The sequence below is a fragment of the Podarcis cretensis genome, assembly GCF_951804945.1.
Source record: "Podarcis cretensis genome assembly, chromosome: 2".
Classification (NCBI taxonomy): Eukaryota; Metazoa; Chordata; class Lepidosauria; order Squamata; family Lacertidae; genus Podarcis; species Podarcis cretensis.
Genome location: NC_137171.1, coordinates 84107060 through 84121008, shown reverse-complemented (window position 1 = coordinate 84121008; position 13949 = coordinate 84107060). Strand labels below are relative to the sequence as shown.

The following is a 13949-nucleotide window of genomic DNA, read 5'->3' as shown; positions in this document are numbered from 1 at the left end:
AGCTTCACTGCGGTGAAACATTGATTGAGAATTCAGTTTGCTTTCTGTTCTGGCTCTCTCTACTTCCTCTTTTTGTTGTGGCACAGTTTTTAGCTATGTGGATTTTAAAGTATTGCACAAAAACACTGAAACCAAGTAAGGGAGTTGCCATTTCCATCAGGAATTGCCAAATATTTCCAGAAGTGCAAGAGAAACAATATTCCACAGAACAACTTTTGGGAAATTCTTGGCAGAAGTAATAGTATAGCCATTACATTTAAAAAGATGTCTGGTGCAGCTTAACTCATTCTTTCCTACTTTGTCTCCCCTTGTTGGATTGTTTATCAAATAATTTGTCAGCTGACTCTGCCTAGGAGGCATCTTGAGATGTGGCCTCAGTCATGTTTCATAAAATAGTAAGGTTGGAACTTAGATCATCCAACCCTCATCTAAGGATAGGACTGTAAAATGAGGATGGGTGATGTTACAGGAATAGCTAACCTGTGGCCCTCCAGATGTTGTTGGGCTCCAATTCCCATCAGCCCTGGCCAGTCTGGCCACTAGTCAGGGATGATGGGAGTTCTAGTCTGGGGCAGGAGGGTCAGAGATTGGCCACCCATGATTTAAATATAGGCCAGCTAGCTAACAGCAGGTTGATAGTGGGACAGGGCGGACACGGACACTATGTCAGGGGTAGCAAACCACATGGGCCAGTTTTGACAGGTGAGTGGGGCAACCCATCTGTCAACCACACTGCATCATTATGACATCACATGATTGATAGGTGGGCTGTTCAACCCACCTGTCCCATTCACCCATGGAACCACAGCACAAAGGCTGTTGCCAGCCCTCCCTGTGCTATTCCTTTCTACCTCCAGTATCGCTATGGAGCAGAGCTTCAGACAAGTGTGGATGGAGTGGTTGGTAACAGTTTCCAACTCCTTATCTGTGCTTTCCCTTCTGCCTTGAATATCAAATTGGCCTACGGCCATTAGATAATGACAGTGGTTATTTAAGTATACATCAAGGAATATTTAGAGGTGGTCTTGCAACCAGGTGGTGAAATATAACTTGTATTACATTGACGAAGTGCATTGTTCAATGCATTTGTTTGTATAGTTTTAACAATGAGCTTGACTCTAACATCAAAAAATGTTTTTGGGGAAATGTGGGGAAGCAATGGATGTGACTGACTAAATTGACATTGTCTTGTATGGTTGTAGATATTCAGGTGCAGAGAATAGTAACTAGGATCAAAGTCTTCTCAACCCCCCACCCTCAAAAAAAGGATTCTGAGATAGAGAATTAGTCTGGATTGTTCCAAAACACACATATTTGTGGTTTTCTGTTCTGTGAAAAGAAAGATGCTTTGCGTACTCAGAAATGCTTCCTTGGCTAGAAATAGTGTTTTGCTTCTCAAAGAAAACTTCCTTGTATGTTGCAGAGATGCTGAATTGTGATCCACATCAGGAGTTTGAACGGGATCATATATTTAATTTATGTTATGTCTAGAAGATTCATTCAAAAATTGTTTTGAAACAATTTGCAGGATTTTCCTCTCCACCAGAGTTGTGCTTAATATTTATAGACACTAGATTTCATAGAAACACAGAATGGTAGAGTTGAAAAGGACTTTGAGGGGTCATCTAGTCCAACCCCCTGCAGTGCAGGAATCTCAACTAAATCATACATGACAGATAGTCATCCAATCTTTGCTTAAAAACCTCCAAGGAAGGAACGTCCACCACCTCCTGTCTGTTCCATGGTCAAACAGCTTTTATCATCAAAGTTCTTAGTAATGTTTAGTTGAAATCTATCTTGTAAGTTTAATCAGTTAGTTTGGGTCCTTGCCTCTGAAGCAAAACAAGGTTGTTCCATCCTCCATTTGACAGCCTTTTTAGATATTTGAAGATGTCTATCATATTTCCGAAGTCTCCTCTTTACCAGGCTAGACATACCCAATTCCCTCAACCATTCCTCATAAGGCTTGGTTTCCAGACACTTGATCATCTTGGTTTCCCTCTTCTGCACACATTCCAGCTTGTCAATATCCTTCTTAAATTTTGCTTCCCAGAACTGGACACAGTACTCCAGGTGTGGTCTGACCAAGGCAGAATAGAGTGGTACTGTTACTTATTTGGACACTGTACTTATGTTGATGTAGCCTAGAATAGCATTAACTTTTTTTGTTGCTGCACCACACTGTTGACTCATGTTAAGCTTGTCATTTACTAAGATCCCTAGATCCTTTTCACATGTACCACTGGCAATCCGGGTGCTCCCCATCTTCTATTTGTGCATCTGGTTCTTCCTAAGTGTAGAACCTTACATTTGTCCCTATTCTAAACAAACAGATTTTTTTGATTAAGCTGTTCTTGCACAGTGTGTTCAGATCTGAAACATTTCTTCAAGGGAGTCCATTCTTATCTGATTCCTGTGTAAAGTGGTGCTGTTCTACATTCTTTCTATAATGGGGATTTAACAACACTGAACAGCAGGGGGCAGACTTCACCAAGAATAGCCATTTGTTTTTCTCCTATCATTTCAACAATTGCCATAAAGGTGGATTAATGTTTTGTATGGGCTTTATTTTCATCTTAAATTAAAACTGCATCTCAGAAAACACAACTTCATTGATAAACAGTATATTTGTATATTTGCTTAATTAAACATTTATATGAATTTGTCCAAGATGTTTGCTATTAGTTCACTGGGTGAACTCTCGTTGCTCGGTCCCTGCTCCTGCCAACCTAGCAGTTCGAAAGCACATCAAAGTGCAAGTAGCTAAATAGGTACCGCTCCGGCAGGAAGGTAAACAGTGTTTCCGTGCGCTGCTCTGGTTCGCCAGAAGCGGCTTAGTCATGCTGGCCACATGACCCGGAAGCTATACGCCAGCTCCCTCGGCCAGTAAAGCGAGATGAGTGCCGCAACCCCAGAGTCGGCCACGACTGGACCTAATGGTCAGGGTCCCTTTACCTCTACCCTATTTTTAAGGTGTAAGGCAACTAAGTGATTTTGTATGTATACCCAGAGTTCATGCTTCCTTTGCTTAGTACTATCTAAGGAGGCCTGACTATATTTACTTGTTTTCTAATAAATATTGAAAGATGGTTTCTCATCTTCAGCAGCATATTTCCTTTATTCTTCCCCTGGGGTATTTAGGGGAGTCATTTAAACTTTAGCATGGATGTAGTAATTTCTTTGGTCGCTTATGGGTATTAAGTGCTAATTTTCAGATGATGTGATAGTTACAGCAATAGACATTTTATATCAAATAAATGTCCATTTGGGTGGTCTGTTATAGCATTCTGTGAAGCCAAAAGTATGATGATCTTCGCCCAATGAATAAATATTCAGTTTTTGCTTGACACTGATATTCTGCAGTGAATATTATTCTTGTATCTTGCATCCTGATTCTGAACACATTTACTTGTAAGTGAAACTCTTGGATTCCAATCAAGCTTAACCTCCTGTGTTTAGGATTATAGCTTCAGTGCACTATACAGGTATCCTCCACTTACACGCATTGCATTTGCTTGCAACAGTGTTAGTGTGCATTGCCATGAAATAAATATATAATTTGAACCAGGAAATGGTAGAGAAACAGCACAAAAAGAGTGGTAGAGAGCTGAAGAGCGGGGGGGGGGGGGGCGCTGGGTGCCACCCCTCACTCATTCACCCTTCTTGGCTTCCTTCTTCCTGGCCAGCAAAGCCATTGCATGGGGTGTGGGGGCGGTGCTCCATGTCTCAGCCTGCCTGCCCTTTGTTCATTCGTTCATGTAAGTTTTGTTCCTGGGGCAGGACTTGAGAGTCCCTCTGCCTTCTTTTTTTTTTTTTAATTCTTTTTATTAATTTTCACATTAGATCACCAAAAAGAAAAACAAATCAACGGTTACAACAGTTGTAAAAAACCCCAACACACACAAAAAAGAAAACTAAATAAATATCAAAACATAACGTATAAACAATGTCGATTTCCATTACACTTCTTTGTCTTCTCATTTATATCTTTATATCTTTAAGTATTTTAATCATTCTTCTACACATCTATTGACTTCCATCCCTCCCGGTTTCAGGCTTCTTAATATGAATAGTTTATTTCTCCTGCAGTTGATAATTATAATGATTTGCACATCGTAAGATCTATATCAGTCCTGCTATAGTTTTTAGGTTCTTGTAATTCCCTTCAATATAAATCATAAATTTATTCCACTCATTAATAAACTTTGTATTCTTTTGGTTTCTAATTTTTTGTGTCATTTTTGCAAGTTCTACAAATTCGAATAACTTTGTTTGCCAATCACTAATTGGTGGGATACTTTGGCTTTTCCAATTTGGGGCAATTAATAATCTAGCGGCAGCTGTAGCATACTGGAATAATGTCTTATCTTCTTTTTTAATTTCGTCCCCAATTATTCCCAGAAGAAAAGCCTCTGGTCTTTTGGGAAATGTATATTTAAATATTTTTTTTAACTCATTGTAAATATATTCCCAGTATTTCTTCATTTCGTCGCATGTCCACCACATGTGGAAAAAATTACCTTCTTTAGTTTTACACTTCCAGCAAAACTTATTCCCTGTCTTGTACATTTTCCCTAGCTTTGCTGGAGTAATGTACCGCCTGTACATCATCTTTTCTAAATTTTCCCTCAGTGTTACACATGCCGTGAATTTCATTCCGCTAGTCCATAAATTCAGCCACTTATCATACTCCATATTATATCCCAGATCCATTGCCCATCTTGTCGTGACCTCCTTTATTTCCTCATCTTTGGTGTCCCATTCTAATAGTATATCATACATTTTAGATAATAATTTGGATTTACCCTCTATTATTTCTATCTGAAATTTGGATTTCTTCTCATTCATCCCTACTTTTTTATGTTCCGTCCATATTGCGTTTATTTGGTGGAATTGTAACCAGCTTGTTAATTTCTCTTTCAGCTCCTCATATGTTCTCATCCTCCATCCACTTTCTGATCTTATTAGTAGGTCCTCATAAGTAAACCTTTTTCCTTCCATATTGGTTTTTTTGATCACTGAAATATCGATTGGTGATAGCCACCAGGGTGTTTTCCATTCGAGGAGTTTTTTATTCTTCTCCCACACTTCATATAGAGGCCCCCTAATAATATGATTAGAAAACCCTTTATGTATTTTTTCTTTGTTTTGCCATAGGTAGGCATGCCAGCCAAACCTATTGTCGAACCCCTCGAGGTCTAATAAGTCAGTATTTTCCAAATTGATCCAATCTTTGATCCAGCAAAGGCAGGCTGCCTCGAAATATAATTTTAGGTTGGGTACCGAGAATCCCCCTCTTTCTTTCCGGTCTGTGAGAAGTTTGAATCTAATTCTTGGCCTTTTTCCTTGCCATATGAATTTCGAAAGAGTTTTTTGCCAATCTGTAAACATTTTAGAGCCTCTGATCACGGGGATGTTTTGAAACAAAAACAGCATTCTTGGAAGTAAGTTCATTTTTATTGCCGCCATCCTTCCCATCCACGAGAGTTTCACTCTGCTCCAGGTGTCCAGGTCTTTCTTAATCTGCTTCCATGTCGTAAGGTAGTTGTCTTGAATCAAGTTTATATTTTTAGTAGTTAACCAAATTCCCAGATACTTTATTTTTTTTGCCACTTTAATTCCATACTGTAATTCTAGCTTTTCATTTTCATCCTTTTGCAAATTCTTCGTTAAAATTTTGGTCTTTAATTTATTCAATTTGAAACCAGATACCTTACCAAATTCTTCTAACATCTCCAAGGCCTTACCAACACTTTCTTGTGGGTTTTCCAGGGATAGCATCAAGTCGTCGGCATACGCTTTTAACTTCTTTGTTCCTATTTTGATCCCACGGATCTCTGATGTTACTTATTTTATTTGTGATTACCTCTAGTGCCATAATAAATAGAAGCGGGGATAGAGGGCAACCCTGTCTTGTTCCTTTTTCAATTTTAAATGAGTTTGTTATTATTTATAATCAGTTTTGCAGATTGTTTCGAGTATATTGCTCTTATTCTGTTCATGAACTCGCCCTCTAGCCCCGCTTTTTCCATGCTGTTCAATAGGAACTGCCAAGAAACGTTATCAAATGCCTTTTCAGCATCGATAAAAATCAGCGCCGCGGGTATCTCATTCTTACATTCCAAGTACTCAATAATGTTTATAGCGTGCCTTACGTTATCTCTAAGTTGCCTATTTGGAAGAAATCCTGCCTGATCTTTATGTATTAAATTTACTAGACATTTCTTAAGTCTGCTTGCCAACACCTCTGCGAAGATTTTATAATCATTATTTAATAGTGATATCGGTCTATAGTTCTTAATATTCAGTTTGTCCATATCTGGTTTAGGGATCATCGTTATATAAGCCTCTTTCCAGGACTCTGGAATCTTTCCTCATTTCAATATCTTATTCATGGTGTCACATAGCACTGGTGTTAGTTGGTGTTCTAATACTTTATAGTATTTGGCTGATAATCCGTCCGGTCCTGGGGCTTTTCCTGGTTTCATCTTCTTTATTGCCTCCTGGATCTCTTCTATTTTTATGGGATTATTTAATTGGTATCTTTCTTCATCTGTTATGGTCTTCCCACTATAGTCTTCTAAATATTTTTCTATTTGGGCTATTCCTTTCTCTTCTTTTTTATACAGCTTCTCATAGAATTTGAGGAAATTCTCTTTTATTTCTTTTGGGTCTTCAATCAAGTGCTCTTCTACTTTTATCTTATTTATTACACTTTGTTCTTGCCTTCTTCTCAATTGCCATGCTAATAATTTGCCCGTTTTGTTTGCTGATTCGAAATATTTTTGTTTCATTACTTTGATTTTCCATTCTATTTCTTGACTTGTTAGCATTGAATATTGAGATTGTAACATTTTTGTTGTTTGCCTGTTTTGATCATCATTGGGGTTTGTTATTAATTTTTTCTCACACTCTCTTATCTGATTGAGAATTTCCTCCTTCTTTTGTTCTCTTACTTTCCTCCTGTAGCTGTTTTGCTGTATAAAAAACCCTCTTAAAACCGCTTTACTAGCGTCCCAGACTATGTCCAGACTTGTCCCAGTATTGAGATTCAGGGTAAAGTATTCTTTTAAGGTGGTTTTGGCTTTTTCCACAACCTCCTCGTTTTCTAATAGGTATTCATTTATTCTCCATCTGAAACCGCCCTGTGATTTACCTTTTATTTCCAATATAACCGAGTTATGGTCCGAGAGAGTTCTCAGTTGAATTTCGCAATTTGTAGTTCTTAATGCAAGCTCTCTAGAGACCCAGATTTGATCAATTCTACTCCAACTCTTATGCGGTTCTGAGAAGAAGGTGAATTGCTTCTCTATTGCATGTTTGTGTCTCCAAATGTCTATTAAATCTAAGTTTTCTTCCAAGTTCTTAAAGGATTTTGGCAGCTTCCCTTGTTTATTTTTCCCCTTTCCTAATTGTTTATCTAATTCCGGTTCCGGCACTCCATTAAAGTCTCCCATTAGGATCGTCTTATTAGATTCCAACTCCAATAGCATTTGTTCCAGTTTCTTAAAGAATTCTGGCTTGTTCGAATTTGGGGCGTATATGTTTATCACATTAAGCTTTTCACCTTGGAAGTTAATTTGTACTCCCAAGATCCTTCCTTCATTATCTCTACAGATCACTTTGGGGTCCCATTTTTCTTTCACATATATCGCCACCCCTCTTTTCTTTTCCGTTGTGCAATTTATAAACCCAACTCCCAACTTTTTATGTACCAGGATATGTTTATGTTTTTTACACACGTGTGTCTCCTGTAAACAGATTACGTCTAATTTCTTTCTTTTCAACACATTTACAATTTTATTCCTTTTGGTTTTTTCATTCAGACCATTCACATTCCACGACAGAAATTTTAAGTTCATTATAATGACTACTTTTCAGTCTACAAATAATTAGTGTTTTAAATTCGAGTGGTTTTGTTTTCTCTGTTCTCCTCCTCCTCTTCTTCTACCTCTTCTGTTACTACCTCTTCTTCTTCTTCTTCGTCTGCTTCCTCTCCTCCACCTCTCTCTTCTTGGTCCTTTCCTCTTTCTTTTTTCCTTCTTCTCTCCTCTGTATCCTCGTTTCTTCCTTCATATCTCTCTTCTATTCTTCCTAGCTCTTTCTCATATCTACGCAGAAATTTCTTCACTTCTTGCATCTCGGTGATCCTGAATCTTTTGTCTTTGTAAAAAAAGGAGATTCCTTCAGGGAACTCCCATCTATATTGTATATTGTTCTTTTTTAGGACAATTGGACAATTTAGGCCAATTGTTTATAACCTTCCCTTTTGCGCAGGAGTCTGGTTGGTATCTCTTTAAAGATGATGATTGGTCTGCCATCAATGACTAATTTTTTTTGATAGCTTCTTTTTAATATCAAATTTTTCATCTCTATTTTTCATCTTTTTTTCTGATCATCATCACCCTCTTCCTTCCCACCCCACAATCAGGCAGTAATTTTATTGGGGTGGGGGAGAAACGAAGTAAAATTAAGTTGTATCCAGCAACTTCCTTTTTTAAAAAAATCATTTTTATTTGGTTTTACAAATACAAAGTTGTAGAAAAGAATCCAAATATATATCCATGTACAGAGATTCCTCTGAATCCCAGGACTTCCCTTCATCCCCTCCATCGGGTCCAATTTTAAACATTTAATACAGCATATTCTTTGATTTTCCAACTTTTATATTATCCATGGTAATTGTTACACTACAAGTAAAATCAAAATCCTGCTAATGTTTCCCATTCTTTTATAAAGTTTTTATCCTCTTGGTTTCTGAGTTTTCCAGTCAGTTTTGCCATCTTGGCATAGTCCATCAGCTTGGTTTGCCACTCCTCTCTAGTAAGAACTTTGTCTTCTTTCCATTTCTGGGCTTGGGTGGGATGAACGGGATCTGCCAAGAAAGAGGCGCTTCCCAGTCTCTCTCAACAGCACCCTCCTCCCCACTTTTCACGTATGTGCATGGAGTCCACAAATGTAATCCCAGTGTAATTGAGCAACTTCTGTATTTCATTTGTTTATCAAAGAGTTATTTTGTTTATGAATGAATGACACTGCACAAAATGCAACTCGACCAGCTCAGGGCTGAGCTGATAGCATAGAATCACACTATGTAAAACGGCAAGTTTTTTAAAAAGATTGGTTGAAGAATTCTGGAAAGTTCACTACATGCATACATTTGCAATAAAACAGAAATTCCTGGGCACTCTGTGTTTCCAAGATAAGCAGAATTAAAACTGATTCATGATATGCATGCTAGTTTGTGTTCCTGTCACTGCTAGTTATTGATAATAGTACAGTGCTAGGATTCCTGTTATAGCAAACTCTACAGAGTGAACTGTGTAAATTATGCTGGATTCTGTTCCTCCCCTCATCATCCACTGTCAAATTCATATTCTTTGTTTACTTTCCTTCTACTGCATGACTCAGATTTTAACAGCCAAGCACAAGTGAAAACATTGTTCTTTCATGTTCACATTCTGGATTATATTTTTGAGAGAAGGTGAACTTGCTTTAATGTCTGCAAAACAAATTGTCCTCTAAACTGAATGTTTGTTTTCAAAAGCACGATTCTTTTTCCATTTTAAGATGGAAGAAAGCAAGTTATTAAAAAACAAAAATAAAGATCTCTGATCTCCTGCTTGCTCCTGACTGTGTATATTTTAAAGAGAAATACTACATGGCTAGCTGTTCAGTGTTAGGAAGGGTGAGCAAACCAAAACGGGAATGTATTTAAATGTATAGCTAAAAACGGGAGAAGTCACAGGAAAAACATAGGAGGAAAGACATAGTATGGTGTGTGTGTGTGTGTGTGTGTGTGTGTTTACATGTGCACGTGCATGATGGGGATAGTGAAAACATGGATGAAAAATACAAAATAAATCACCATGTAATTTCAAACATGCTCTGGCATAAATAGCAGCAAATGGTTACGTCTGATGTAAATAGTTTCCACATGTTACAAGGAATTATCTAATCTTAGGTTTTGCAGACTTGTGAGCTACTGCTACACTGTAGAAATACAAGTAAGTCATTGTGCTTTAATCGGTTTTGGAGTGATTGTATCAACTCTGTGTTTTATTCTGAACACTTTTCATTCTAGGAAAACTAGAACACTAGACATTTTTCTTTGCTCTAAAGCAACTGTGGGGGTGGTAAATTGGTTTGAGGCTACTCTGCTGAGTGGAGGTTGACTTCACCTGCTGCATAGTTTCCTCCCTGCCCTCAGCAGCTTTTAGCTGTGGTGGGAGGTGTGTGTGTATGTGATATATATATAGATAGGTAGATTGGTAGATAGATAGATGTAGATATATAGATACATATTCCATTAGTGCAGAGGGAAGGCTTTCCTGCACCCCAGCACTGTGGCCCCAATCTAGTTTGGGCCTGTCTATAACTGCTTTTGTGCTCAGAAAGAAGTCGTCCAGATCCCCCATGTCACATTTTGTTTGGTTGTCATTGGGGAAGTATGTACGCATTACTGTTTACTTCAGCTCCACTGCGCTCCCACCACGGGTGTTTGACATTAATCACAATCCATACTTATCCTGTAGCTTCTTGAGAAAGACGCCTCAAATCAGCTGCCATCCGATTGGAAAATTCAAGTCGTGGTTAAGCTGAGGTATGTACAGTTGAGATAGCCATTGCACATGCACATGTGACATCTTCCTTGCGCAGGAGTAGTGCAGCGTTTGCAGGTGCAGGGAAACCCATCAGGTGATGTGCATCAGGTGGAGATACCCCCATCCTATGTCTAGTGTGTATGGCAAGTACAAATGTGACTTGAAACCCCCTGCTGCATTTCAAACTAATGTGTACATACTCTGAATATGATTATCAGGGCTGTGTCATTTTACAGAGCTGGTGTGGAGTTTGTGAATGATCCTCCTGACAAAACAATTAAAATAAAATAAAAATCCCTCTGTATAGAAAACTACCTTACCTGGGAGAAAGGGCTTAATAGAGCTGTCTTTCCGACTTGCTAGTTTTTTTATGTGGTTTCTTTTTCTTTTTTCTTTGTTTGCATGGAGAAGCATTAATAAATGTCCTTCCGCGCACCCCCCCCCAATCTAATACACTCTAGGGCAGGGGTGGGGAGCCTGTGGGCCTTCAGATGTTGCTGAACTACATCTCCCATCATTCTTGACTATTGACTATAGGGTATGAAAATAACATGTTTCAGAAAATAACAATTATATTTTAAAAATCATGCAATGTAGATTTCGATGAGGCTTGTGTGTGTTCTTCTCTTAGCTGACATTCTGAATGAAGAAGCTTCCCAGGGAATTTCATCAGGTATTACTCGGGTGTATTCAGTATCTTTCTCTGTAGAAATTGCCATGACAACACTGATGCAAGAAATATTCCTACAGGAACCCAACTGTGACAACCAATAGCTTGAAAACATTTTTGTTTTGTTAGATCTTTCATTAGGTTAATAAAATGACCCTGCAGAGATAATGGAGCAAGTATTCATAGTGTCTGTTTTACCAGGAAATGAAAATTAAATGTATATGCAGAATATTTTGCCAGAAAACTCTAGAGTGAAATCTAAGCCTAAACATTAGTTTTTAAATCCAGTATTAAGAAAACATTACAAAGAAAAATACCAGGCTCTAGGTAAGCCGTACCGCCTAAGTATCTGAAATGGCTAGGCTATTTGGATTAACTCTGTGATAGTAAAAATTGGAGCTATTTTCCTTGCTTAGCACTGGCATGAAGGTGAAAGGCAGTACAGGTGGCCCTCATAATGCAGGGTAGGCACCACACAGTTGGAGCTTAAAGTGGGCTCAGCTAAGAGGTCCATTTTTGGTAATTGTTGAATGATCAGATTGGAAAAATGAGTGGAGAAATGAACTAGTTGTTTCTTCCTGTTCAGCACAGGTCTCTGAATGTCAGAGTGAATACAGACTGATTCTACCCATCCCTTTTGCCTGCTGTTGTTTTTTTGCCTGCTGATATCAAAACTATCAAAAGCTGATATCAAAACTTTCACAGGTGTTGTCTGTCCTGACTAGAATTTAATGTCCCCAAACTTCTTGGACAAAGATTCCCAAAGTGAGGTGGACAGCTCCTAGTACCAGTAAATTAATGCTTTGCCAAACTTCCCCGTTGGTACAAGACTGAGCCCTGAATCAATGTCAGTTTCAGAAGGAGGCTGAGTTTAAGTCAGAGGGGAGATTCATTCCTGGTATTGGTGGTTAACCTTGGTAAAACAGAGCTACCTTTTATGGATTGGATAATCAGAATATGAGTGTATGCCGTTGAAGGATGATCAAGGTCAGGAAGTCCCTGGGCCTGACAGCAGCATAGCTAGCTGCTTGGGTGTCCGGGGTTGCGCAAATGCCCTGCACTCAGGGGTGGGGCAAGCCAATGCAGAGCACATTGCATGGAACCTCCATGGAGTCCGCAAGCCCCACATTGCTGTTTTGGGCAGCACGGAGCCTGCAGGTGCCCAAGCCACCGCGTCACTCCCCAGGAGAGACGTGTGGCTTGGGCGCGCTGCTGGCCAGGCCCGTGGTCACCTCCCTCAGTGATGACACCCGGGGCAGCCCGCACCCACCACACACCCCTTCCTGCACCACCAGGGCCCGATTGCCTGCCGGATGGATTTGATCTTCTCAGTATCCCATTAGATACTGTATTCATCTTTTGTGTGTGTGTGCGCGCTACTAATAACTATGAGTCACTTCAAATCCAGGGTGACTCAAGAACACAGAGTGTACTGATTATGATTTCCATGCCCACCCCCACCTGTGTACCCATCCACTGATTAAAATAATTCAGTTGGACTTTACCCCCCCCCCCGTAAAAGCTCAATGTCATGTTTTTTGTTTCAAAACAAAATAAAATCCACATAATTCTATGAAATTGAAATTCTTGGAAATATGATTGTTCTATCTCTCTTGAATGGAAGCACTTAAATTGCTTTTAGATAGTAGATCTAAATGATGTGTAATTCTTCCCTCCTCCACATACCCAAGTGCAAGGTGTTGCAAATTACAAGATCAGTTTGACTCATAATCATTTGGAAACTATGAGATGACTCTAGTGTGTTCCTAAACTAGCCAACAAATCGTGCCTTTCGGGATACTCTCACTAGATAATAATAATAATAATAATAATAATAATAATAATAATAATTTATTATTTGTACCCCGCCCATCTGGCTGGGTTTCCCCAGCCACTCTGGGCGGCTTCCAACAAGGATGAAAAATACACTAAAATGTCACATATTAAAAACTTCCCTGAACAGGGCTGCCTTCAGATGTCTTCTGAATGTCAGGTAGTTGTTTATTGCTTTGACATCTGATGGGAGGGCATTCCACAGGGTGGGCGCCACCACCGAGAAGGCCCTCTGCCTGGTTCCCTGTAACTTGACCTCTCGCAGTGAGGGAACCGCCAGAAGGCCCTCGGAGCTGGACCTCAGTGTCCGGGCAGAACGATGGGGGAGGAGACGCTCCTTCAGGTATACTGGACCGAGGCCATTTAGGGCTTTAAAGGTCAGCACCAACACTTTGAATTGTGCTCGGAAACGTACTGGGAGCCAATGTAGGTCTTTCAAGACCGGTGTTATATGGTCTCGGCGGCCGCTCCCAGTCACCAGTCTAGCTGCCGCATTCTGGATTAGTTGTAGTTTCCGGGTCACCTTCAAAGGTAGCCCCACGTAGAGCGCATTGCAGTAGTCCAAGCGGGAGATAACCAGAGCATGTACCACTCTGGCGAGACAGTCTGCAAAATAAACCAGAAGTGTGGTCAAAGTATGTATTTGTTCAGATCCTTTTTTATCTGTTTCCTAAAACAGTAAATTTGATTATTTTCTTTACAGAATGTGCCAAATTAAAAGAAAGTTTGACAGGTTGTTTTAGGTCAAGTTTACATTGCAAAAGTGCATGGTCGGCTCTTGGGAGTTGTCTAAGGAAAAGGAGTGCTAGATGCTGGTAATTCTAGAAGTTAATTGTAGTTGT

At 39.4% G+C, this 13949-nt stretch overlaps 1 protein-coding gene and 1 long non-coding RNA gene across 6 annotated transcripts in view; both read left to right on the top strand.

Annotated features, from left to right (window-relative positions):
• The window catches only part of ARHGEF3 (Rho guanine nucleotide exchange factor 3), a 110548-nt gene that overhangs the window by 15584 nt on the left and 81015 nt on the right, over positions 1–13949 (top strand). Inside the window, exon 1 of one of the 5 annotated variants that reach the window (XM_079965053.1) lies at positions 782–903. The exons of 3 other annotated variants lie outside the window; for them this stretch is intronic. In XM_079965053.1, the coding sequence (XP_079821179.1) occupies positions 797–903 (107 nt within the window). In that variant the 5' untranslated portion in view covers positions 782–796. Of the gene's footprint in view, positions 1–781; positions 904–13949 lie in introns of those variants that run through there. One more of the 5 variants, XM_079965055.1, reaches the window with a different exon arrangement.
• On the top strand, positions 10287–13866 carry LOC307209741. Its single transcript, XR_013835739.1, has 3 exons — positions 10287–10603; positions 11236–11277; positions 13811–13866. It is a non-coding gene; the product is annotated as an uncharacterized lncRNA (long non-coding RNA).